Below are 27,731 nucleotides of genomic sequence, written 5' to 3'. Positions count from 1 at the left end.
GAAGGATATTGTTACGCACCTGCCCTCCTATGTACGTGACACTACTGAGGTCCTTGGAGCGATTGAGGGATTTGTTGTGCCCCCCGGCTCCCTCCTCGTGGGGATCGATGTGGAATCCTTGTACACCTCGATCCCGCATGAGAAGGGGGTCGGGGCCACACGCTTCTTTCTCAGAGATACATATCCTAGATATCGGTGCCACAATGAGTTTGTGACAGAAGTGTTGGAGTTCATCTTGGGCTTTCATTGTTTTTTGTTTGATGGGCTATTCTATCAGCAAATACGGGGAACATCCATGGGGGCGGCTTGTACTCCTGCCTATGTGAATTTACATCTTGGGTTTTGGGAACGCAAGGTAGTTTATCAACATCCGCTCTGGCAGGAGCACGCCCCCCTATGGATAAGATACATTGATGACATCATGATGGTGTGGACAGGTGGCTCGGAGAGACTTAAGTCCTTTTTAGAGGATCTAAATGAGAATCGGTTCAACATCAAGCTCACACATGATGTGAGCGATGTGGGACTGAATTTTCTTGATCTTAGAATTGATATTGTTGAAGGCAGGCTGGTTCCTTCGAGCTACAGAAAACCAACGGCTGGTAATACTGTCTTACATGCCACAAGCTGCCATCCCCAGTGCCAAATTAAATCCATCCCTATGGGTGAATTCCAGCGCTTGAGGAGAAATTGTGGCTCTGATGAATCTTTTTCCAGAGAGGCTAAAGAAATGTATCTCCGTTTCAGAGAGAGAGGTTACCCACATAAAGTTTTGAAAAGAGCCCTTAAAAGAGCATGGTCCTTGGATAGGGGAACGTTGATTCATGGCAGGGAGGTGGTTAATTCCACTCCAGGGGAGTCCAAAAACAGGGGGGCTGTGCTTAGAATTCCCACGCCATATGGTAGCCACTGGGAGTCACTTAGAAATATTCTAATAAGACACTGGCCGGTTCTAACGGCCTCGGAGGAGATAAAAGCGCTAGTTGGCGAATATCCCCGTTTAACCGCAAAGAGGGCAGTGTCATTAAGGAATCAACTAGTCCAAAGTGAATTTAAACGAAGTACCACAACAACGTGGCTCGGCAAAGTTACTCCCAGTGGCATGTATCGGTGTGGGAACTGTCAGGTTTGCCCTCTTGTTGATCGAACTGCATCTTTTACTGACTCCCAAAATCAGAGAACTTATAGGATAGAATCCTTTATTAATTGTGCCACTGAAGGAGTCGTATATATGCTCACCTGTCCTTGTGGTCTCCACTATATAGGGAAGACAACACGTCCCCTGCGGGCGAGAATTGGTGAGCATATGCGAAATGCTAAAGATGAGGACTATACTACCCCCTTGGCGCAACATTTCAAGGATTTTCATGGGGGTGACCTGGTGGGTTCAAGGGTGAAGGGAATTTATAAGCTCAATATCTCCTCTCGCAGGGGAGATTTTGATAGGGTCCTGAAACAGGAGTGTGGTTGGATTTTCAGACTCCGCACCTTGATCCCCTTTGGGCACAATGCGGACTTTGGATTGCAGTGTTTTTTATAAAATCCATTCTGTACTTCATTACCGGCCACACTCCTTCTTGCTCTGGACCTGTCCTAGACTATGAGTTCCATAAGAGGTGATTAGACGGGGTTATAGTGCATGGGGACTTTGTTCCCCGCCCCCGTGCTCCTCCCTACCCCTGGTTTGTAATCCCCTCCCCGGTCCCGCCCTTCCCCTTTTGTCCCCCCCCCTTCCTTCCTTTCCTCCCCCCCCCCCTTCCCCTCCTTCCTTCTCCCCTTCCCTTCCCTCCCTACATGTGAAGTAAACGGTATTTTTCCCCTGCCTTGCTGACTCCACTTTACTTGGGTTGGACATGCTCTGTATTGCCGCTCTGTGGTGGGACTCCAAGGGGATGTGCATTTATGTTGTGCAAACGCACTACTGCGTGCTCATATTGTAACCTTAATTTCAGTTACTCTGCTGCGTAAATTCAATTTTGATCGGTACCTCAATTGTGTCCTGTGAGACTCCTGCCAGGCCCAACCCATTCAATGGGCAGGACAGGAGTGATGTGAATATAAGTGCGACATTCCGTCATGACTTAGCCACACCCTGAGGAAGCGCACATGCGCGAAACCAGTCGGTGGGAGGAGCTAGAGGACCCTACACCAGCGTGTTAACCTGCCTACAAGCCGGCGCGGAAGTGTCCGCGCGGAAGGATCTCTGTTTCCAGATCTTTTGATCCAGCGCTGAGGCTTAGCTCATCCTTCAGCGAGCCAGCGTCCCGCGGCCATTCATCGTGACTGCGATCCATCTGTTACCACTGCCACAGACATTGGGCACACCACGAGAGCACAGCAAACCCGGAGACAATGAGGATGCCAAAGCAACACTTGACTGAGCTGCGGAACTTACGAGGCAGGTATTTTCTGTCCATGCGGACTGCTTATGCCATATCACGGAATACATGCAGCTTCAGCTTTTGCTTGCCCTTTGCTCCACAAACTGCTGGTCTTCTTTCTTGCTTTAACTTTACATGCTTGCTACATTTATGAGTCTGCGAGTGGGACTCACTCCATGCTTGGATTATACACAGAACTGTTTGCAAGAAAGACTCATGTGATTCAACTTGTGGTGTGCACATTTGTTACTGTGTACTTGGACTGCCCACGGTATTTTACTCAGCAGGTACCATCATACACGCTGGTATCTATATCCAGTTAAGGGTCCTCGCCCCTAGGTTTTGGGTTTTATTTTAGGTGGGCGGGAGGGTTTTGTATCTTGTGCATTTTTTCCTGACATCCATTTACATGCTTTTATTCTACCTATATTTAGCAATAAAGTGAAGATTTTTTGTACCCTTTGAATACTTGTCCAGTTGTGGTCAGATCTCACTTCCTAAGCACTACTTTTTATTGACTATATTACTTGTGAATACTGTGCCTTGTATTACACATACTGCTTTGTTTGGTGAATACTATCTGCCAGTCTGTATGCTACATCTACCTGCAGGGTTATTGTAGTTCTATGTTAGGTAGGAGTTTGTGCAGGTGTTTCAGGCTGGGCTATAAGTCAGTCATATGGCCATACAGCCTGACCTATAGTCATTGCCCAGAGAAGCCTGACAACACCATTATTATGTTCTACCAGTACAGTCCAGTATAGAGTTTACAAAACAGAGTTCAAAACATTCGCCCACTCTTAATTTTATTTATTATAATTTTTTTTTGAAGGCATCTTTTCTTCCTATTCTTAGGGTCATATGGCCCCTGGTACCTGCAGGGGTTGACAGAGATGAGGGAAGTGAGATTTTGGTGTCATTTTCTAATATATGCATTTTAGAAGTACAGCTATGTTTTAAGTTTGCTTGTGGTGATGTTTTGTTTTAGTTTTACTTCGATTTGTTCATGTCTAGTTATAAATTGTCTATAAACTTCCTTTCATGGGCGTTTTGATTTATATTCCCACTTGTTTCTAACATTCGCTGGTTTCTGAACAGCTCCCCTGACAGCTGTTTCCATGTGTCACCACACCCTGTCCTTTTACCTTCCACTTTTGTTTACATCTGTCTCAGACGGCTGTCACTGTACAATAATAAAAAGGTTAAAGTAATCAAACTGGAAGAGAATGGTGTTACATGAGCAGACTGCAGATGCGATGAATGAATATGCTGATCGTATGCTGATGTAATAAACATCTTAACACTGGATTTTTTTTAACAAACTTAAACCTCATACAGAACTTTTTTTTCCACATGAAACACTATTACAGATGGTCAATGAGATGCAAAGAAATCCAGCTTGCATGCATACGTAATGCATATTGTATACATCTTAGAATTGGGCCTCTAAATTTTTTCAGGAAATGCAGTTGATTGGGTGAATTTGCATAAAATCTGCATACAAGACAGATTTGCATCTCACTGACCATCCTTAATGGATATAATTGGACTAAATAAAGCCTGGTACACACATCCCATTTTGATTGGCCAATTTTATCACTTCCATGTAGCATAAGAGCTTACCTACACAATATTTTCACAGTATTGAAAATCAATTTACCTTTATACTACACGTAGGGGGTAAAATTGATCAGTGATTGGCCAGTTAAAATTGGATGTGTACATGTCCCCTAATAGTCTGTCTGTAGAGGCATCCCATGTCCATTACAGAAACTTTCAATATAGCATAGACTGGTGCATGCAAACCCATTCATGGATCGTTGAATGTGCTTTAGAAGTCGTTGGTTGGACAGTCAGATGTTTAACCACTTTATCCACCACTACAGTATATATGTGTCCTCAGTAACTTCATCTAAGCCACAAAGCACACCTCCAGCACTGTCTGCTGCAGCACTAATTGGTGAAAGGGAATATATGTTCCCTGAGCCAATATAATTGTTTTTTACCATTAAAATGTTTTTTTTTCTCAGTTCATAGTGCAAAATACCCACTGTAGCATTATTTCAGAATCAAATATCCTCACCATAAAATGCATAGAAAACAAAATTGTTTGAGGGAAAAAATCTCATACAATGAAAGTGTATAGTTTTAAAAACATAAATATGTTTTATTTAGGTGCCAGAAGTATGAATAAAGTTATTACTGATTAGGGGCATAGAAATGGGAAAACTGCTCTGGTCCATAAGGGGAAAACAAGGTCTGGATGCAAAGTGGTTAAAGGAATACTATCGATTCACATTTTTTGTTTCAATTGACACAGGAATTGTTTGGGGAAGTGCTGCTAAGTACTGGTGTATACATTTTAGTAGCAATTTCTTTGTTTACTGTTATCAAAATACATTCAAACTTTACTGACGCCAAAACTAACGGCTGACTGAGCCATGAGGAGAGGGGAAATTCCCCTCACACTTGATCAGTTAACTCTATGTGTAGCTCTGTGTGTGACAGAGAGAACAGCTGCAGCTCCTGTGTCCTGTGTTTCTGACTGACGTGTCTGAAGAGAGCAGAGGAAATGTAACTATTGTCATAGCTTTTCATACTGTTTTTGCTTTCAGAGTTTGATATGTTTGATATTTGCTTTCTGTAGTCTGATATGCAACTCTAGCTGTGCATTGAAGCAGACACCCCTTCTGCAATTGATTTGTCCCAGTATAGCTAAATCCTACCCTCAATAAATTACAGTTTTTGCCTCTGATATTTAACATGAAAAGTAGGAAAATGTTTACACAGCTACTTACATTATTTGCACACTGTTATTTTAGAACACTTGGGTATCGATAGTATTCTTTTAAACCTTGTACAAACACAACATGGTTTTGTAGGGCACTCTCTGCCGAGAATGTAGCGTGAGTCCAGCGATCCTCAATGCTCCTAAATGCATTGCTGAGAGATCCAGGCTGTCAGATCATCTTGGCTAAATGCAGGTTGATCCTTTTTGTTCTGCAACCTTTCCCATCAGCTCCATGCCGCTCAGTCTTGTACTGAGCTTTTGACTCCCCCCCCCCCCCCCCCTCACCCCTCCCTCCATAGCAACAGAACATGTTACTAGCCTGTAGGCTAGAAACACGTGTACAGAACTCTTCCTGGAATTGTTGCTTGAAATGCATTTTGAAATGCAAAATAAAGGGGTAACTAGTTTCCTGCCAGAAGGCATGCATACAGACTGTCTGGAAGAGGCAGGAAACAGGCCCTAGGGGGTTGCTGATGTTGTGATTGAGCGCTGATCATATATTGCTTTCTAGTTCTGCAAAAACTGCAATATCTTTTTACAAAACATTTTGATGCATTTACTATTACAGTATTAAGTGTATGTAAATAAAATTCTGCTCAACATTGATTTTTACAAAATTGCTACACAAGTAATCACACACACACACACACACACACACACACACACACACACACACACACACACACACACACACACACACACACACACACACACACACACACACACACACACACACACACACACACACACACACACACACACACACACACTTTCCTGAAACTGACTTTCATATGGTCTCGCTTCCCACAATCGTCTTTGCCAATATTCAGCAGGACCCTCTCAAATTTTCAGTGGTGACATTATGGCTTCCATCTGTTCCTCTTCAGCTTTTAGATGCGGGTCACTATGTCATCACAGCAGACAGGCCTTCCAGTGCCACTCTCCAAGTTCCCATGGCTGTTGCAACCATGGACCTACTTCATAGGTCAGTTGAGGGCATGCATTTGGTTTAGTAAGGGGGTGTGGCAATGTGGGAGTGATGCATGTCTCTTTGGGATGTGACACAGATCAAAGGCAAAGCACTAAGATGCTTTTTGGCTTTGTGCACTATCCATTTGGAAGGTGGGGTCACATGACTCCAAAGATGAAAACCCTCTGAAGTAGATATTCGAGAGCGTTTTGGAAGTTAGGGTTTTTTTTTGTTTTTGTTTTCAAGGTAAGGTGAGCAGCAGAGAAGGGGGTGATTTAAAAAAAAAAAACAAAACAACAAAAAAAAACAGAAGAAAAATCCTGGATTTGGGCTTACATTGATTGCTTTACTAGCACTTAACCTAATCTGTTAGACATGGCACTTTACAATTGATGAGTGGTCATTGTTTTGGTATAGCACTGATTGGGTGAGGCCGTTTCTCATGTGACTGAGGATGATCAATCAGCAGTGCGGGTAATGTTACATTACATGCTGGTAAATAATCTATACCCAGTACGTAACACTTTCACCTAATCGAGTAGTATATGTTGGCCTGAAGACTTGTGTATTACAGCGAAAAAGCAAGATATACGAGATATGAGCTTGTACCACCTACGGCATCTGAAAAAGTTTTGCCTACCACAAAAATGTATGGTGCACTTCTACATTGGCATCATCAAATCCACCATGACTTCATCTAGGACTGTATGGTTCGGCTCCTGCTCAGCATTAGAAAAGGGGAGGCTGCAGCGCATCATCTGAACAGTGGAAAGGATAATTTGCTGTAGCTTACCTTCACTGCAGGACCTTACGCTAGTAGGTGCAGAAAGAGAGCGACTAAGATTGCCTCAGACCCCTCTCACCCTGCCCACTCCATCTTCCAGCTCTTGCCTTCGAGAGTAAGATTCCGGTCAGTCACAACTAAGACTTCTAGGCACTAGAGCATCTTTTTCCTTCAGGCGTTAGCCATGCTTAACGCAGACCAACACTAGATCTCCTAGGCATTGAAAATACACTTCTCATCATATTTACTGCCACCATAACTTACATACTGCCCTTGACTTGTAATATACAGTGGGATGCGAAAGTTTGAGCATCGTTGTTGATCTTCATGATTTTCCTGTATAAATCGTTGGTTGTTACCATAAAAAATGTCAGTAATATAGGAGACACACAGTGATATTTGAGAAGTGAAATTAAGGTCATTGAATTCACAGAGTGCACAATAATTGTTTAAATAAAATTAGGCATGTGCATAAATTTGGGCACTGTTGCAATTTAATTGAATCCAAATCCTTTAGAACTAATTACTGGAACTCAAATTGGCTTAGTAAGCTCAGTGACCTCTGACCTACCTACACAGGTGAATCCAATTATGAAAAAGAGTATTTAAGGGGGTTGTTAGAGTTTAAGTATTATATAATTAAATTTGTATGCCTCAGTTACTTGAACTGAGGTTAGGTAAAACACTTGATTTGCAGAGTATACCTTTTTAAAGAGGATTTCTAGAAGCACTGAAGAACCGTGTGGAACAGACTGTACAAGGCTACCCCATGTACAGACAGATAGGCAGTCTTGTTCTGTAAACATCAGGCCTAGTAAAGTAAATAAAGTTATTCTTTAGATCAAGATGACCGGTGCCTGGAACATGGGACTTCCCAGGCCATGCGCAGTAACGACTGTGCGTGTCATGATACCACGAGGTATCTCACGGGGTCTAAGCCAATACCAGGGGATGAGGTATTGACCCGCCCCTGCTCAGATGATGTCACATTTAACTCTTTCCTGGTCGGTATTAAAGTAGCCGACGGGCTCTAGAGAGAGGCTTCTGCTTCTTCTGACTGCTGGCTGAGGACTTTTACTGACCACCCTTTACTAGTATTTATAATATGTCTTGTCATCTTATCCAACTGTATGCTGTATATAGGCCTCCGGACCACATAGTCTAGATGTAACGTAGTATAGATGGAACATAAGGTAAAACCTGGTTGCCATGCAATGGAACCAAGAGCTGTAACACAAAGAGAATTTACTACAGAACAATTGCTTCGCTAAGATGTAAACACCTGTAGCTATAAGAATCTGTATATCTGTTTACGGAATAAACTCCTTGAAACTGTGATGACGCCTAAGAAGTTCTATCTCCTATGCTGTTGCTGTGATGAGAGTCAAGTTATCTCCCTTCCTGTGAGTTGCAGCTCTAATGCGTTGCTGGTGCCAGAGCCAAATGCGTAGTGTTGTTGCCAATAGCAACCAACGTATAATTTCTTACAGGGGCCAATTGTATGTTTCCCTCCTCTTTTTTTAAGTTTCTCTGAAGAGCAGCAACATGGGGGTCTCAACACAGCTCTCAAATGACCTGAAGACAAAAATTCTTCGCCATCATGCTTTAGGGGAAGTATACAGAAAGCTGTCTCAAAGATTTCAGCTCTCTGTTTCCACAGTTAGGAACATATTGAGGAAATGGAAAACCACAGGCTCATTTCAAGTTAAGGCTCAAAGTGGCAGACCAAGAAAAATATCGGATAAACAGAAGCGACGAATGGTGAGAACAGTCAGTCAACCCACAGACCAGCACCAAAGACCTACAACATGATCTTGCTGCAGATGGAGTCACTGTGCATCTTTCAACCATTCGGCACACTTTACACAAGGAGATGCTGTATGCAGAGGAAGCCTTTTATCCGCCCACAGCACAAACAGTCGCTTGAAGTATGCTAAAGCACATTTGGACAAGCCAGCTTCATTTTGGAATAAGGTGCTGTAGACTGCTGAAACAAAAATTTAGTTATCTGGGCATAACCAGGGCCGTTATGCATTGAGGAAATACAACACAGCATTTCAAGAAAAACACCTGCTACCTACAGTAAAATATGGTGGAGGTTCCATTATGCTGTGGGGCTGTGTGGCCAGTGCAGGGACTGGGAATCTTGTCAAAGTTGGAGGGACGCATGGATTCCACTTAGTATCAGCAGATTCTGGAGACCAATGTCCAGAAATCATTGACAAAGCCTAAGCTACGCCGGAGCTGGATCTCTCAACAACCCTGCTCAAAACCCTAAACCCCTAAACCCTGCTCAAAATCCACCAAGGCATTCATGCAGAGGAACAAGTACAATGTTCTGGAAATGGCCATCTCAGTCCCCAGACCTGAATATAATTAAAAATCTGTGGTGTGAGTTAGAGAGCTGTCCATGCTCGGAAGCCATCAAACCTGAATGAACTAGAGATGTTTTGTGAAGAGGAATGGTCCAAAATACCTTCAACCAGAATCCAGACTCTCATTGGAACCTACAGGAAGCGTTTAGACTTAGATTTCTGCAAAAGGAGGATCTACTAAATATTGATTTCATTTTTTTTTTTTTTTTTTGTAGAGCCCAAATTTATGCAATTTATGTCTAATTTTGTTTGAACAATTATTGCACACTTTATGTAAATCCAATAAACCTAATTTCACTTCTCAAATGTCACTGTGTCTTTCTCCCACGTGATATATTTAACTGATCTTTTTCATTGTAACAACCGATTTTATACAGGAAAATTATGACGATTAACAACGTTGCCCAAACTTTCGCATCCCACTGTATATACTGTATTTCATTATATTGTTTTGTTTGGGTCTGTTAAGCAACTGCCTAGTCAAATTCCTTGCAAGTGCAAATTATTTAGCTAAATAAATTCTGATTCATATTATTTCTCCTTACAAAATGTTACCACCCAAGCCAAATGATGGTGCTGCACAAATAAACTACTTAATGCAAAATAGACATTTTAAAAGTCCTGTTTTTGCACTTTTCTGGGCAAAACAGCATTTTTAAACAATAGTTTTGCATTAACCTCCCCGGTCTAATTCCCGCTGGCAAGGAGGCAGCGCAGAACTTTTTTTTAAAAATGTTTTCTTCCTAAAATCATGTAGCGAGCCCAGGGCTCGCTACATGATAACCGCTGAGCGGCGGCATCCCCCCACCCACTCTTAATCGCCTTCGGCGGTCAGTGTAAGCAGGAAATCCCGTTCAGAACGGGATTTCCTGCAGGGCTTCCCCGGTCTCCATGGCGACGGGGCGAGAAGACGTCATGGACGTCGGGACGCCACGGGGAATCCCGATCCACCCCTCAGCACTGCTTGGCACTGATTGGCCAGGCTGCGCAGGGGTCTGGGGCGGGGGGGGGCTCGGCGCGGGGGGAGGGGCGGCGAATTAGCGGGTAGCGGTGGCGATCGAATGTTACAAGCAGCTAGCAAAGTGCTAGCTGCATGTAAGAAAAAAAATTATGCAAATCGGCCCAGAGGGGCCTGAGAAATCCTCCTGCGCAGGTTACCCTGAGCTGAGCTCGGGATAACCGGCAAGGGGGTTAAGGGCCTGTTCATACTTGCTGCGTTTGTAGAACGCGTATAAATTCAAAGAAACGCAAGTTGAAAAACGCATGAGTTTTTCTTGCGTTTGAATGCGTTTTCTATTGCGTTTTGCACAAACACGTGACCCAGGGGGAAAAAAAGAATTATGGGAACCGCAGAGGAAAACGGACGCTAAAAACGCAATAGTACGCGTTTTTGATACGCGTCCATAGACTTTCATTGCGTCAGTTTCTATGCGTATCGCACAGAACTGCGTGCAGCAATGCGGATGAGAAACGTATGCGTCTCATACGCATACATGTGAACTAGCCCATTCAAAAGCATTAGGAGCCGTTTCTATGCGTTTTTGGTACCAGTACGCGTTCCCTGAAAACGGCTAGGAACGCATATAGTCTGAACAGTCCCTGAGTGACGATTGGAGTACACCCGCAGGGGTCACGCACATTTGCGTCAACGCACACATGCCCAAATTATGCCATTGGGCTGGGATTAACTACCGTAGTTAATTAATCTGCAATATTTTACATGTAGCATTTCTGAATAGGAAAAAGTGTTCTAAAATACTTTGCATTCTATTTAAAACATTAAATGACCTATTACAAGAAAATACTTTTGACTACTTTAAGTACATTTACAGCATGCAGTTTTCTTCAGGATCACCACACGACATTGGACATTCTAAAGGTCTGGTCTGAGTTCCCTCTACGAGATCAGATGTGGCAGATCAGCATGTTGGCATGCTAGGGCAGTGGGGACAATGACACACAGCGCTGCAGAATGGAAGCCTCCATCTGAGCTGTCACCAACGCTTTCTTTCAAATGGCTCTTCATCAAAGTACTCATTATGATGGCAATTACATTGCAAAAGAAAAGTACACCGAGTGTGCGCAACGTCTTGCGATTCGCCAAGTCGTATAATTTGAAACGACAGGATTTATCTCTGAAGAGTTGTCTTTCTATTTGAGATGCGTTTTACATCTTTGCATTTAGCCCGGGGCTGGTAATCCTTTAATCATAATAACTTGTGAGCAATTCATACTCTCCATATAATGGTGAGCTCCAGAGGAAGACTTTCAAATAACAAAAGCAATTTGGACGCGGTTTTTAATAATTTTGTCAGTGCGGAAAATTGCTGTACGGGCTTGTGATTTCCAGAGTTAGATGAGAAAACTTCTGCGGCCCTCGGGGGAGCCCACCTGGAGGAAAACATTCCATGTATTTGTAAATAAATGAACAAAATGCATCAAAGACGTAACTTGCCCTGGAAGCCTGGTCTGCATAACCTGAACTTTCATGAGACTTGTTATTTAGAGGAGAAAATTGTACAATAGTTCCGTACAAGACCAATGCTGTCATGTCTCATTCCTTTAACACCCGGCAAGGGAAAAGCTACGTGTGCCATCCTGCCAATAATAGCCTTGTCGCTGATCCCCTGTTGGGCGGTTTTCCGGGTCACTGCCATTACCGGGAGGAGGTGCAACCCGAACCAACCAATCCCGCAGCCTTTAGGTGAGTGGCTTATTTCCTCTAGAGTCTTTGCAGCACCAAGTCCTCGATGCTGTAGCATCCATTACATTTGCCTGTGTCTGAATTTGCATTATTTCCTATGGCATTACAAAAATGCCTTTCCAGAGTTGGCATTTTGTTTATTTGGCCTATTTAATTTAACTGAACAGAATGTTTGTACGTATCTCTCGTACACACATATGCTATGTATAGATGTTGTAGTTAGTGTTTCCCTGAAAATAAACCCTACCCTGAAAATAAGTCCTATCTGGAATTTCGAGCATGCTCAAAATATAAGCCCTGCCCCGAAAATAAGCCCTAGCAGCAGTTAGGACCCGTTTCCACTTGGATACTGATGCGAATGCGGCTACCTCACCGTTTCGCATCACTTCCGCTGCTGAACGCGTCAATTCAGCATCTCCCGATGCGGAAGTGTATTGGAGGAGATGGGACGCAGGAGCAGGCGAATGCGGCCGTACGAGAATCTGCAGCATGCTGCATATTTTTGGATGGCTCTGCACAACATGCATGGAATGGAAACTATTCCATTGCCATGCATGTGTTTCAGGACACCCGCAGTGCGATGCGGCTATGTAGCTGCATTGCACCACTTCTAGTGGAAACGGGCCCTTAAAGAGGAGGAAAGCAAAATATACAGGAGACCTCATTAGATTCTTCAGTACCTGCTCTTTTTCTTCCTCAGTTAACTGTTGACAGGGGCATCACTATACTTAATACGGCCCCCTGCAAACATAGCATGCGGGTCACGTTATCAGCAGCCAGCAAATGGCAGCAGAGAGTGTTCCACTGTGAATCAGAGTCTAAAAGCAGGAAAAAATTACAGACACTCCCTCTGCTCTCTTCTCTGCATGGCGGGAGGTGACAGATGGTGTTTGTGAGCAAAATGCAAGGTTTTTTTTTTTTTGCTCTTTGGCTGCACTTGAAGTTGGGGAGAGGGAGGAGAAGGGCCCTCCAAAGCCCCGAGCCCCCTACAATAGCCGGGGTCGCAGGGGTGAGTGTTACGCCCATGCCGTAGGCGGAGTTTTCCTGGACTTCTAGAGGACGGGTTAGCTGTGTTGTACTGTTGACCGCACTGTGTGACAGCATCTTGTGCCTGTGATGTGGAGCAGGGACTCTGCCAGGCTCACAGAGCTCACGCTATCAGTACATGTGGCTTTCCCTCACTGCGTGGTAGCCATGCACCCCCCCCCCCTCAACCTATAATCCAGAGAAGGAAGAGGAAGCTGAACGGTACACATCGGTGCAGTGCCGATTGGGCGGTGGTCCTGTCATCACACACAGGTTATCAGCTGTGTGCATGGATGGCAAGGTGCCTGATCACTACTGTACATTCCCACGCAATCCAATGATGTTAGTGTGGGAGCTTATACAGGAGGCAATATTGGATCCTACCTGCTCTTCATCATGGTGTTCATAGAAGTATGACAGCTGAAAATAAGCCCTAGCACATCTTTTGGAGCAAAAATGAATATGACACCCGTCTTCTTTTCAGACTACAGTATGTAGTGGATTAAAATACTGGCTGCATGGAGTTTGTATTTTTTCATGTGCTTGTGTGGGTTTCCTTCAACATCCCAATAACCTATAGATAAGTAACCCCTAAAATTGGGGACTAAGAAATTGGCATTAGATTGTAATTATGGTAGGGATCTAAACTATAAACTGCACTAGAGATGGTCAAGGAGATGCAAATAAAACTAAGTTGATATACATGTTTATGGTAAAGAATTACCATATGCATTATTATGAATACCATGCATTATGAATACCATGCATTATGAATACCATGCATTATTATGCATCTTGAAAATGTACCAATGAAATTCTGCAGCAGTATTTCAGTTATATGTAAATAATAATTATAGCGATCCTTTGATACAGACATATCTTGGACAATTTTAACCTTGTGATATTGGATTTTTTTTTTTTAAATGAAAGAACAGTCTTGGTGAAGCTGGTCATCCACCATACCATACCGATTGTACAGCCTTGTCCAATTTTCCTTCATAGTTATAGTTATTTGGGTTGAAAAAAGACAAACGTCCATAGAGTTCAACCAGAAAAAAACGAAAAAAAAACCACATTTAACTAATTGAGAATACTTTGCGAAAATTGTTCAGGTAAACTGTTATACTGCATAGAAATGGTAAAGTTGAACAAGTGAATGGTTTGCTTTAAAGCACACTTGAATTGACAAAAAAAAGTTTGATACTTACCTCATTAGATGGAAGCCTCTGGATAGTCTTCCAGGATCTTTGGAGAGCACACTTTTCCAGCTCCGGGTCCCACTAAATTTTCTAGCCACGCATCTGGACATGCACATCCGGACTGGGCATGTGCAAGCAAAAGCCACACATGCCCAGTAGAAAAAAGCTTTAAAATGCACGGCATGAGAACTTGTGGCCTATCTTTAAGAGGCTGATGAAAAAACAAAAACCCTCAAATTCTGACAAACTCCAAGCATTGATGATTGATGGGTTGCCAAAAACCACGAGTTATCCCAGAAGTTGATTGACAGGCCTTGAAAAAGAAGGGCTAACACTAAAAATATTAACTCTTTGCATTAACTAGATGTACCGTAATGGTCAATAAAAACTGTTAAAACGTATGACTTACTTGTAATCGTACTGTTATACACCACTGAAACAACTGACAAAAAGATCTAAAAGCATTGAACTAGCAATTTGTGAAAAAAAGTTTTTGTGCCATTCTCAAAACCTGTGGCCAGGACTGTATGTAAGGGTAACCTCCCTCTTTTCCTAAATCATGTATAGACCACCAATTGGCTAATCAAGAAGTGATAAACCGACACAGGTGAATAGGATTACGGTACTAACAATCCAGGCATTCAGCCTTAACTTGCTTTTGATAAACATTTGTCGGTGATTTGAGACAAGTGCCCGTCCTGCTTTTTTCTTTCTGGCTGAACTGTATTGATGGCTGCACTATATGTGCATTGTTAGAAACTGAATGTCTTCTAGTTGCCGAGTGCTGGGCACTCCTCTATGGCCTGGTGCACACCGTGTGTTGTTTTTAAGCAATCCGCAAACCGCTTCCGCCTTGGAAAACGCTTGGCTAATGTATTTCAATGGGATGGTGCACACCGGCGGTTTGCGTTTTTTAGCAAATCGAAAACGTGGGTCCACTTTTTCGCTTTGCAGAATCGTTTCTGCCTCAATGTAAAGTATAGGAAAAGCTCAAACCGCTCTGGAAAACGCTAGATCAGAGCGGTTTTCCAGGTTTTTTTTTTTATTTTTTATTTTCCATTAGAACGACACATGCAATTAACTTATACGTTTTTCAGTTGTGATTTGGGTATCTGCCAAGTGGTCAGGTCTTTTCTATGGTGAGGAGACTGGGAGAACGAAGAGGCGGAACCCCAATACGGAGACAATAGCCTATCAATATCAGTTGGTTGACAGTGAATTGACTCTTCAGCAACTTGTTCATCTGATATTGGAATCTAGCCTCTGTAAATTGCTTAAACTTTACTCAAACGCTGGATGTCTATTTTATATAAAAGGTATTTGTACTGTATGTTCTCTCATCAAGCATGAATAGATGTATACCTGTACGTTGTCTCTGTGAAGTCCTATTCCTCATGTGTTGCCACATCCTGCCTGTATATTATCCCTGAGGAATGCCACTTCACTGAATCAAAGCAACGGTATGAAGTTAATCGTGCTTAAAGAAAACCTGAACCGAAAATTAAAAGTCAAAATAAGCATACACAAGTCATACTTACCTTCCATGTAGTCTACTCCTCAGTGTCTTTCTTCTGTCCCGCATCCTGTTTGTTCACTGTGATCAAGGGAATTTTCCGTCCTCCATTTTGAAAATAGCCATTACCCACAACAGCTTTCTGGTCAGCACGCAGTTAAACTGTAACATCGCCCACTTGAGCCATAGGGAAACATGGACATTACCTGGTACGTCAGTTTTCCTCTCAGCTATAACTGACAGCAACTGATATTTTACTGACAGCAACTGATATATTTCAGATCTGACAAAATGTTGTCAGAACTGGAAGGAATTATTGTCAGAAGAAAATGGTGAGCTTCTGAGAGGAACTGATGGCAAGGTAACTCTGTAATTTTCATTTGAAGTTACCTCATGTGTTTATTTTAAATATTTTTACTCAGTACAGGTGCTCTTTAAGGAGAGAACATACAAGTGCCTTTTATGTAAAATACAGTATCCAGAGTTCAGGTACAGGAAAGTGCAGGCTTTCTCAACCAGGGTTCCTTGAGGACTCTGCAGGGGTTCCTTGGCATTTTACCCCATTGTGAGGGAAGTATAATAGAGCACATTATAATAGGGGGTACTGTAAAAAGAAGCCCTCAATTGGGGTCAGAAGAATAATGAGCACAGTATAATGAGTGTCAGTGTAATAGGAGGTAGTGAATTTTACAGCCTCACCTACTTTGAAAGACCATGCCTCCTGATAAATAAATGCAGGGGTTCCTCAAGATCAAAACATTGTTTGCAGGAGTTCCTTGAGATCCAAAAGTTATTTGCAGGGCTCCTCCAGGGTATAAAGGTTGAGAAAGGCTGCTTTAATGTGAACCTGAGATGAATAGCACGAAATGATTTATACTTACCCGAGGCTTCCTCCAACCCCATGGGGTCCAATCGCTCCCTCGTAGTCCATCCGAGCCTTTCTGTTGTGGTGCTGTGAGGCCTGCGATCCATCCCACCCCCCAATCACGCTCCTGTGGCTGGGAGCATTTTGCGTCAGCAAAGTTACAGTCTTTGTGAACTGCGCTTACACAGAAAGCTCGCAAAAGGGGGGCACAGCATTGGAGGAAGCCCCAGGAATCTTTTGATGCTATTCATCTTGAGTACACTTTGTTTCTTGTATCTAAGGATGTCTAATTGTGTGTTTTAATAGATCATTATGTCTATCCTCCATGCACTTTGTAGTCTCTAGGAACCATGCACTGTATTTATCGGAAATGTAAGTAATCTTCCCTACAGGGGTTTTGGGAACATATCGCTAATAGATCGGGGACTTTACAGGTAGCAGCGGAGAAAGAAGTCATTCTTCTGTGTCTCGGATGCTACGTGATAAATTTGCTTTCAAGAAGGCGACTCTAGAAACCTGCAGACCTTTCAGCAGCAATGATGATGTGCTTCTTTTTCTAGGTACGTCTGCAGTCTGGTCTACTACGGCTTGACCTTAAACGCTGGGGAGTTAAAAGGCAATCTCTATTTGAATGTGGCATTGTCTGGCCTTGTCGAGGTGCCAGCATTCCCTCTCTGCCTGTTCTTCATTCAGAAACCTTGGTGAGTGTGTACGAAAAAGGTTTTTTTTGTGGAATTAAGATTCTGACATGTATTAAAGCAGGCCTCCGGTGTAAAAATAAAACGCACACTATCAGCACAGGCAGCTGAAGTCGTAACCGAGTAGCAGAAAAAGAATTCTAAAAATTGATCACCTGTGACATAAAATCCAGGTTTTGTTAGCCATGACCCCTTTCCAGAAAACTGCTTTGGCAGTTTTCTGGGCCATATGCAATTCACCTTATGTCCAAAGTTGTCTCCTAGGACATAATTTTTCATTGTGTGTTTAAACCACTTATTATTATTATTATTATTTTTTATTTATATAGCGCCAGCATCTTCCGTAGCGCTGTACACTTAAGGACCATAGGCTTACACCCCCCTAGTGACCAGGCTATTTTTTACAACGATGTGCTCTGCAGCTTTAAAAGCTTGCTGCAGAGCCATACCACGCAGCACACAAATGAAATTCCCCCTCCCCTTTTCTGCCCACCAACAGAGAATTCTGTTGGTGGGCTCTGATCGCTTGTGCAGTATTTCTTTATATATCTATATCTCTATCTCAAATGAACTTCCCTATTTTTTATTTATTCAAACCCCCCCCCCCTCTTCCCCGCCAGCCAATGACCAAGATCGGCTGTCATAGGCATCAGCTTATGAGAGCCAATTGCTCTTGATCCTCTCTAGGGGACAGCTGAGTGGCACGGCTGTCCCCAGTACAGCACTGCCGTAAATCGCAGCGCTGAACAATGTAAATAGACGGCGGTCTCGCAGTGGGAGACTGCGGAGATGAACACGATCTCCTGCAAAACCCCGCCCCTGGACTTGACACCTTTTGACATTAGGCGGTGCTGGGGCTGCCACCCCCCCAACGCCGATCAGCGTTAGGTGGTCGGGAGGGGTTAAAGTGAACCCGAAGTGGCGTAGGGGGGAGGAGGGGGTACACAGAGGCATGTTTTTTGTTCCATGCTATGCCTCTGTGTTGCCCCTGCGCCATGCTCTGACCCCTGAAATTGGCAACAAACTGCTTGTCTGTAATCTCAAAGGGAAGCTGTGCTCCTTGCAGGAGAAGCACTTATATGGCTTGCCCCTTCTCCAGTTCTAATTGGCCAGCTCTGCCTCTCCACGCCCCTTCTACATTCTGGCACGCTTCTCCCTTGCCTCCCTGCTCTGCCTTGAGACACACAGAGCCAGAGCTGTAACATCGTGACCCCAGGGGTTAGGGCTATGTTTGTTTTTTAGCTGAGAAAAACTTTTAGGAGGCGTCCAGAATATAACTTAAACTTTGAATCATATAGTATAGAAGTAAATCGGTCTTGCCTCCATCAATGAGCAAGCCATAAGGGCCCACACCTGCGACTGCTGCAGACTTAGGCACTTTATTATTGACCTGAGGAAGCCTGCCAGTACCTGTGAAACGAGTTGTCTTATTTTACGTATCATTACATTTATTTCAACCCTTATGGTTAGTTCATTGATGGCGGTAAGACCGATTTACTTCTATACTCTATTATTTAATGTTATATTCTGGGCGCCTCCTACAAGTTTTTCTTAGCTATAGTCCAAACCTTTAGGGTAGAACTGTATGTGGTACACCATGTGTCCAAATACCTAAGGAGAGCGACTGACCAGCACCTGCCGAGCAGATCTGGGATACCAAATGGGAGTGGGAATTTTCCTGTAGGCTCTGTTGGTGGTTGCAGGAGTGCAACCTACCCTTGTGGGTATAATCCATTACTGTATCCTAACCTCCTCTACCTAACGATACTGCACCATCAGGCTCCTGGTCCCTCTCATCACAGAACCTTGGCATTCGGAAGTATAACCACCCGGAGTTATCCCACCATCCTATGTTTGCTTTTTGTTCTTTTTACCCCAATGTTGGCGATTGCGTGGTGAGGAAGCTGCGGTAATTGACACTGCCTTATCCGAACAGCCCCCCTTTTTTGTGTTCAAAATAATCTTTATTGGGAGCATAACGGTGAACATACATTAAACAGTAACAGTAGACATGTATGCCCATCTTCTACAAGAAAGCAGGCAGGATAATCTAATCAAAACAAGTACAGTGAAAAGCGTGATGCTTTTGAAAATTTTACAGACAAATGAAGTAATATGCCATATATAAACCATCATTAAAGACAGGTTTGGTTTTTTTTGTTTTTTTTTTTTTAAATCAAAAATGCCCACCTTACTTTTCAACAATCTGCAATTGAAACGGCACTAAAAGGTAGGTGAAAAACTGTCAAAATACTGGTAGTAGTCGAAAAATAGTATTTTCTTGCTTGCCGGGGGCTTTAAGTGGACCTGAACTCTTGCACAGGGCAGACAGAAAACATAAAGAAATGCACCCTGTATGTATTTAGAGAGTTTAGCCTATTTAATTCCCCCTCATTTGTGTTTAATCACAAGCTGTAATCTGATCTCTCCCCTATGTCACATGACTGCCACGTCAGAGATGGCAGATAAGTTCGTTTGAAAGCACAAGATGTTAACAACATGTCTGCTTCCATGAATCGGGAAGTAGAAACCGTCCAGATTTATTTTAGGAATTATATCGGCTGTAACAAAGAAATGTTTTTGTTTAAAGTTTATTATGCTGTTGTGTATCTTTTAGAGCAAAAAGGACGTTCTGAGTTCAGGTCCACCACTTTACTATTAAGGTGTGAAAATGTCACCTAGGAGAAAACTTGGTAGAAAAAGTGAATTGCATACGGCCTTGTGTCATCTGTGACAAGACAAATAACATTTATATCGCGCTTTTCTCCTGGCGGACTCAAAGCGCCAGAGCTGCAGCCACTAGGACGTGCTCTATAGACAGTAGCAGTGTTAGGGAGACTTGCCCAAGGTCTCCTTACTGAATAGATGCAGGCTTACTGAACAGGCAGAGCTGAGATTCGAACCCTGGTCTCCTGTGTCAGAGGCAGAGCCCTTAACCATTACACCATCCAGACACTACCTGTGGGTGGGAGATTCTATATTTGCTACGGAGCCAGCCCATCTCAGATAGTAGAGGTGAAGAGAGCATTATTGCAGCGCCAGTCACCTCATGTCAAGTGCCAGAGCTGCCACAGTTCTTCCCTGCTACTTAATACAGAAATTAGCCATAGCTGCATTGGGCAAAAAAAAAAACAGTGGGAACAGTCATAGTAAGTGCGATTCTGGCTCTTTTACACTTTGGAATTTACAGCGGAGGCCCACTTAAACACCTGATGATTTCAGCATGCATTCCGTGTTCTGTAACTTGTGGGTTCCGCCACTAATAAAACGTACGTCAGGAAGAGCTGTTGCTTGATAACATTAGTAGAAGTGAACGGTTCCTTGCAGTCTGTAAACGTCTGTGTAATTTGTCAGGGCTATATAAATGCCGGACAAAATAACAATAATAATAATGGAAAAGGAAAAAGCAATCAGGAAAGTAGAAACGTTTCTGCAATGTATTGTAATTCATCCATACTAGTCATTTTTTCAAAGTTATTGAAGTAAAATGGTGTGCTTTGGTCAGGCATTGCGTCAGCATGTGTATATTAAAGTAGACCTTAAAGTGTCCCTGTAGGACAGCCTTTCTCGACCTTTTTACCCTGGATGAACCCTGAAAATAAATATTGGATCTCAAGGAATCCCTGAAAATAATGGATCTCAAGGAACCCCTGCAAATATTTTTGGGATCTCAAGGAACCCTGCATTAGCTGTGGCTGTTTATTTCACTACCAACTATTACAGTGTCCCTCATTATATGGTCTCCTTATTCTGGTGCTTTTTATTGGTGTGCTCATTATTATTTTGACCCCCAAGTTAGTGTTTTATTTTTTAACCGAATCTCCTATTTTAATGTGTTTTATGATACTTCCCCCACGATGGGGGGAAAATACCAAGTAACCACCGCAGAGTGCTCAAGGAACCCTGGCTGAGAAAGCCTGTCCCATGCACGCCTCCAGGACTTCTCAAGAGCTGCTCCAACACTATGGAACTCCCTACCTCCACCCATTAGGGCAGCCCCCTCCGACATCTTCAAGAAAGCCCTCAAAACTCACCTTTTCACTCTGGCCTACCACCCCTCACAAGTGCTCTAAACCTACAGCTGAACTCTGGTCCCCTACCTTTCGTGTCCTTACCTCTCCCTCTAGATTGGAAGCCTTTGGGCAGGGCCCTCCTCCTTTTGTGTCATACCTGATCATGCACCTCCATTACTGTGCACCCATGCTATGCATCTGAGGGAACCTAACTTGCCTAATCTCCATGCTCCCCTCCAGTGACTAAGCATTACCTTGTACTCATACTGTGCTGCATGATCTGGTCTTTCTTGTATTCCTGTATTGTCATATTGCTGTATGTCACCCCTAAATATTGTCTGTAACCTAAACTAATGTCCAGCGCTGCGTAATATGTTGGCGCTTTATAAATACAATACAATAAATAGGAAGCGGAATATGGAGACTGCCATATTTATTTCCTTTTAAACGATGCCGGTTGTCTGGCCATTCTGTCTGGCACTTGTAGTATCTAAATCACACACTTGAAACATGCATGACAATAGAGAGGTCAGAGTTTAGTCAGAGCACCTGATCTACATCCTTGTTCCAGGTTAGTGGTTTAAAGCGGGATTGTCAGCCAGAAAATCAAATTCCATTTACCCACTTCTCTGTCTTTATTAAATATAAAAATCTCTCAAAATCAAGGGTGGCGTCAAAATAGGGTAATACCTAAACCATGCCTAAGCATACAATTATTATCGTTAAAAAAAGAAGTCTTTCTCATGCACATGCCAACATAAATGAATAGCTAATGAAATGAATGAGAATTGGCTCTTGGGTGCATGAAAAAGACAAACAATACTTTATTAATGAAAAAATATATATATATACAAAATTATACAAAACTCCAGAATATAAACCCTAAAACCCCCCTCTAAAACCCATAGAAATACTTCCCAACACCTTTCCAACACCAATAGGGGCTGCAGTCCCCAACATGGCAAATTCCCGGATTCCTGTACTTGGCAACAAGCAAGATGGTAGTAAAGTTGCTGTAGGATGTGTGAGGCTATAGTGTCAATGGCAAACAGATGATAAGGTTCGTGGCAATAGATCAAAAATGGAGTAACATAGGTAGCAAAAAATGATGTTAGTATGCTGGTTATCAGCGGTTAAAGTTCAGCCATGCAAGGGAGGCGCTCATTTGTGAGAAGCAGCAGCAAGCGATGACAGTCTTCATAGACATATAATGAAGCAAGCCGTAAGAGAGCTTTAAACACAGAAAAGCAGCTGATGGTGTGCACAGCTTAGGCATGAAAGAGTCCCCCAATCGCAGGGTCAACTGTTGGCAGATAGATCACAGGCAGATGGAAAAATCCAGGACAAAATAACACAGACGGTAGGTCCCCCAATCGCAGGGTGTGTGTGCACTTGCAATGTGCTGGACAGATTTGTCCTATAGTTACCAGTCCTTAGGTCAGAGGATCCGGACAGCAATGAAGCTGTTGACTTGTAAGTGCCACGAATGCCAAGGTGCTCTGTATGTCCAGCCCTACATCATCCAAGAAATACAGGAATCCGCTGGTGTGGACGTTACCGCTGTCTGCCTTTGAAAAAGCCGATAGATGCGGCGAAACATGTCAGGCTCTCTCTGACAGCGCTTCCCCCTTCCACACCAGCGGATTCCTGTATTTCTTGGATGATGTAGGGCTGGACATACAGAGCACCTTGGCATTCGTGGCACTTACAAGTCAACAGCTTCATTGCTGTCCGGATCCTCTGACCTAAGGACTGGTAACTATAGGACAAATGTGTTCAGCACATTGCAAGTGCACACACACCCTGCGATTGGGGGACCTACTGTCTGTGTTATTTTGTCCTGGATTTTTCCATCTGCCTGTGATCTATCTGCCAACAGTTGACCCTGCGATTGGGGGACTCTTTCATGCCTAAGCTGTGCACACCATCAGCTGCTTTTCTGTGTTTAAAGCTCTCTTACGGCTTGCTTCATTATATGTCTATGAAGACTGTCATCGCTTGCTGCTGCTTCTCACAAATGAGCGCCTCCCTTGCATGGCTGAACTTTAACCGCTGATAACCAGCATGCTAACATCATTTTTTGCTACCTATGTTACTCCATTTTTGATCTATTGCCACGAACCTTATCATATGTTTGCCATTGACACTATAGCCTCACACATCCTACAGCAACTTTACTACCATCTTGCTTGTTGCCAAGTACAGGAATCCGGGAATTTGCCATGTTGGGGACTGCAGCCCCTATTGGTGTTGGAAAGGTGTTGGGAAGTATTTCTATGGGTTTTAGAGGGGGGTTTTAGGGTTTATACTCTGGAGTTTTGTATAATTTTGTATATATATATTTTTTCATTAATAAAGTATTGTTTGTCTTTTTCATGCACCCAAGAGCCAATTCTCATTCATTTCATTAGCTCTGTCTTTATTAGAGCCTGGCTCTATTCTGGTACATTGTTAGAGAGGTAAGCTTGTTATCTCCCATCCCAAATTCCCGCTCCTCACTGATTGGCTAAGGGCAGTTCATTGTGACAGGCTGAGACTGAGAAGGGAACTACACCTCACTCCCTTGCAGAAGCTGCTGAAATGTGAACTATGCTGTGCTCACATTTGTGTACAAAGCATGCTAGATATGACAGTTTCTAGGAGAAAAAAAAAAGTGCGTATATTGTGGCTGAGCCCTAAGGGAGGAAATGACATCAGGATTGGCTTCAGTCAGCGGCAGTAAAGATGGCAAATGCCTGGAACAGTTTTCCTTTTATTTACTATATAAAATTCACTGAAAGGGTCTGTGACTAAGAGTATTATAACACAGGCTCTGCAGGGCAGCCAGGCAATCTGCATTGTTACAAAGAAAATAAATATGTCAGCCTCCATATCCCTCTAAGGCCGGTTTCACTCTGTAAACTGGTGGCAGTGATGCGGTGCGTCTCGCCCACCGCACTACCAGAAACGGACCTTCTGGGAACACCGCGTTTAGTATGAGGCGTTCCCTGTCTGGCCCCCAGCACAAGCGTGCATCACTTCCTGCTTCGGGGTATGCCAAAGTGCACGGAAGCGTATTGTAAAAATATGCTTCTGCACATGTGCGCCGTGACATTGTTTTAAAAGACCCTACATCGACTAACGCGACTTCCGGCCTGATGCAGAGCGACACAAGTAAGCGTGTTAATGTAGTTTTGTCCTAGCGTCGGGAATGCGGCAAAAATGCCACTTCTGTCGCTTTGCGCCTTACCGTGGCTGTATGAAAGTCTCCATAGACTTTCATTGCTTGCCGGTGGGGTGCAGTAAAAATACCGCACCACCCCGGTGTGAAAGGGCCCTGAGGTATAACTTTAAAGAGAAGCTGTCAGCTATACTATTTCAGAAAAAAACCCACATATATAAAGTAGATTAATACTTGCTCTACTTACATAACATATGTATTGCACTGTATTGCAGTGATTTTTCTAGGATTAGCATTTTCCATTTTGACTGTGTCCATCTTGAAGCCAATCCTGACATAATTTCCTCCCTTACTTTTGTCTGTGTCTTCAGACACTCCCACCCAGCTCTGCAGTAGGAAGTGCACCGTCTCAGCTTGAGAAATATTGGCCAATCGGAGAGGAACAGAGGTGTGGGAGAGGAAAACGGGAGGGAAAGAGGTTTCAGGCTGCATAAGGTATGTCTGAGGGAAAGTAAAGAAGGAAAAAGAAAACCCAGCATGCCCTGCAACTTCCTTTGTGCGGTAGATGTACCAAATGAGTCAGGGAAACTGGGGAATTATGTTTTATGGAGAAGAAAAGTAAGAGTGATTTTTAACTTTTGGATTGCCTGGTTAGCATACTTATTACTTGTTTACCAGATAAAATCAAAGAATAGTTTTTTTATTTTATGCCTGACAGTCACACTTTAAGCTTGATTGCTAGCTGGGTCAGATAGGGAGCAGTAGTGGTCTGTTATGCGGTACAAAATCTTTTCATAGTGGCAGTTTTAGTAGATTTAAGGTCTCTTTCACAGTGCGACGTTAAAGTCGCACGTTAGAAAAAGTTTTAACGTGGACTAATGCACAGCAACACTAAAGTCTGTAACATTCACAGTGCACACGTTGCGTTTGTGTGTAATGTGTAGCATTATTAGAAAGTGCTGCATGCTGTGCGTTCTACACATTATTAACTGCAGTGGACTGTTTGCACATGCTCAGTAATGACTGGAAGCATACTTTTCATTGCCTGGATGCCTACTGGTTGCGACGATAACAGGGCATAGAGTTGCGTTTTGACATTTTTGGGAGGTGAAAGCAGCCTAAATCTTATTTTTGCTAGAAATCGGATTTACATCCTTTGTGCGGGTTGGTGCATCAATCCCTATTTACTGATCGAAATATCGATCAGGGAATATCAATTTTGTACAGTGTGCATTCATCTTAACATTGCAGTGGCAAGTCCAGAGTTGGGACATTCGTTGGTGATTTGCCTGTTTCTGTTACACATAATGGTATCATTCACGAATGTGATGTGCAATAAAGATGCACTGTGAACAAATATATCCATTATCTAATCAAGAACATTGAAATTTAAAGAAGAAAAATGTTGTGTGCACATGATTGGTTGTTTGAAATGAACACGGTGTTAATTTTCTGCTCTTCTCTGCACATCTGCTTCAGTAATTCACCTGCATTGTGTGCTGTCTGTCTTGTTGCCAAGAATCTTAATTGAATTCTTCCATGCAGCTTCAGAGCTTGCTGGAGGAACTTCAGATCACTGGATCTCTGCAACACTCGTTCAATAAGCAGTGCAGACTGATAGGCACTCACTGATCTGATGTCCGTTACAAATGTGTCTGTGTGCCTAGAGGTCACTGGTGTTAGAAGTAGTATTCTTAGTAAGAATATTATTATTTCTTTGTTAAATAAACCTTTTTTTTTTTATTTTTTTTTTTTTTTATACCTGCAGGTCTGGTCGGCGAAAATCTACAGCTGGCTTCCTTATATTTGCTGGGGTCGCTTGTATATTTACAATGTTTTTGCCAGACAACAGTAAGTACATCTGAAGATAAATTGGGCTTTGCTCTTTTTAAGCAGGATTGTCTGCCACAAAATCAAATTCCATTTACCCACTGCTCTGTGTTTATTATGTAGTCTACATGCAGTCTGCATTGCAAGCATTCCAATATAATCATAAATGTTTCTGCTGCAATGAATCTTATCAGTCAGCCTGGCTTTTTTTCCGGTACATTCCCGAGGAGAAGGCTGTTTACCTTCCCTCCCACATTCCTGCTCCTCACTGATTGGCTTAGGGCAGTTCAGTGTGACTGGAGGCTGAGAAGGGATATACACCTCATCCCTCTTCAGAAGCTGCTGAAATACAATCTGTGTTGTGCTTACATGTGTTTACAAAGCATGCTAGCTAGGACAGTGCAGTTTCTAGGAGAAAAAAAGAGTAACGGAAGAAATTACTTCAGGATAGGCTTCTTTCAGAGGCTGTAAAGATGGAAAATGCCTGGAACAGCTTTCTCTTTATTTACTTTATAACATTTACTGAAATCAAAACGTGGACAGTACAATACATATGTTATGTAAGTAGAAGAAGTATTTCTCTACTTATATACTGGATTTTTTTCCCTGGGATAGTATGGCTGTCCCTACTGCTTTAAAGAGACTCCGTAACAAAAATTGCATCCTGTTTTTTATCATCCTACATGTTCCAAAAGCTATTCTAATGTGTTCTGGCTAACTGCAGCACTTTCTACTATGACAGTCTCTGTAATAAATCAATGTATCTTTCCCCTGTCAGACTTGTCGGCCTGTGTCTGGAAGGCTGCCAAGTTCTTCAGTGTTGTGGTTCTGCTATGAACTCACCCTTTCTGGCCCCTCTATGCACACTGCCTGTGTGTTATTTAGATAAGAGAGAAGAGAGAAGCTGCTCTAATCAGCTGGATAAATCGTCCTCTGAGCTGGCTGGGCTTTCACATACTGAGGAATTACAAACAAGGGCAAAGCTGTTTGCAAGAAGAAAAGAGCAGCCTGAAACTTCAGTGCATGGGGGAAAGAAACACACAAATGATCTCTTGAGATTCAAAAGGAATGCTGTATACAGTCTGCTTATGTATGGATGTATTTTCTATGTGTGGACATACTGTACATCAACCTACTTCCTGTTTTGGTGGCCATTTTGTTTGTTTACAAACAAACTTTTTAAAACTGTTTTTAACCACTTTTAATGCGGCGAGGAGCGGCGAAATTGTGACAGAGGGTAATAGGAGATGTCCCCTAACGCACTGGTATGTTTACTTTTGAGCGATTTTAACAATACAGATTCTCTTTAAAGTGGAATTACATCTTCCAAGTTGCATTGCTTCCTAGGTAGTCTGTTTTTTTTACAGCCCCCTCTAAGAAAATACTAACAAAAACGTTTTTCTCCAGGCTACGCTTGTAGGT

The 27,731-nt window shown here is 42.9% G+C and overlaps 1 protein-coding gene across 4 annotated transcripts in view; it reads left to right on the top strand.

Moving 5' to 3' along the window:
• Positions 1–27,731, top strand: part of LOC137533983 (solute carrier family 22 member 15-like) — a 538,432-nt gene that overhangs the window by 137,963 nt on the left and 372,738 nt on the right. For all 4 annotated transcript variants that reach the window (XR_011024265.1, XR_011024264.1, XM_068255310.1 and 1 more), the window contains 2 exons: positions 17,169–17,309; positions 26,248–26,330. Coding sequence is in view for 2 of the 4 variants with exons in the window: in XM_068255310.1 (XP_068111411.1) it covers positions 17,169–17,309; positions 26,248–26,330 (224 nt within the window). In the remaining 2 variants the exon portion in view is untranslated. The remainder of the gene's footprint in view (positions 1–17,168; positions 17,310–26,247; positions 26,331–27,731) is intronic.

The sequence above is a fragment of the Hyperolius riggenbachi genome, chromosome 10 (assembly GCF_040937935.1).
Source record: "Hyperolius riggenbachi isolate aHypRig1 chromosome 10, aHypRig1.pri, whole genome shotgun sequence".
Lineage (NCBI taxonomy): Eukaryota > Metazoa > Chordata > Amphibia > Anura > Hyperoliidae > Hyperolius > Hyperolius riggenbachi.
Note: the sequence above shows the minus strand (reverse complement) of the source record. Positions and strands in the feature narration are given on the sequence as shown.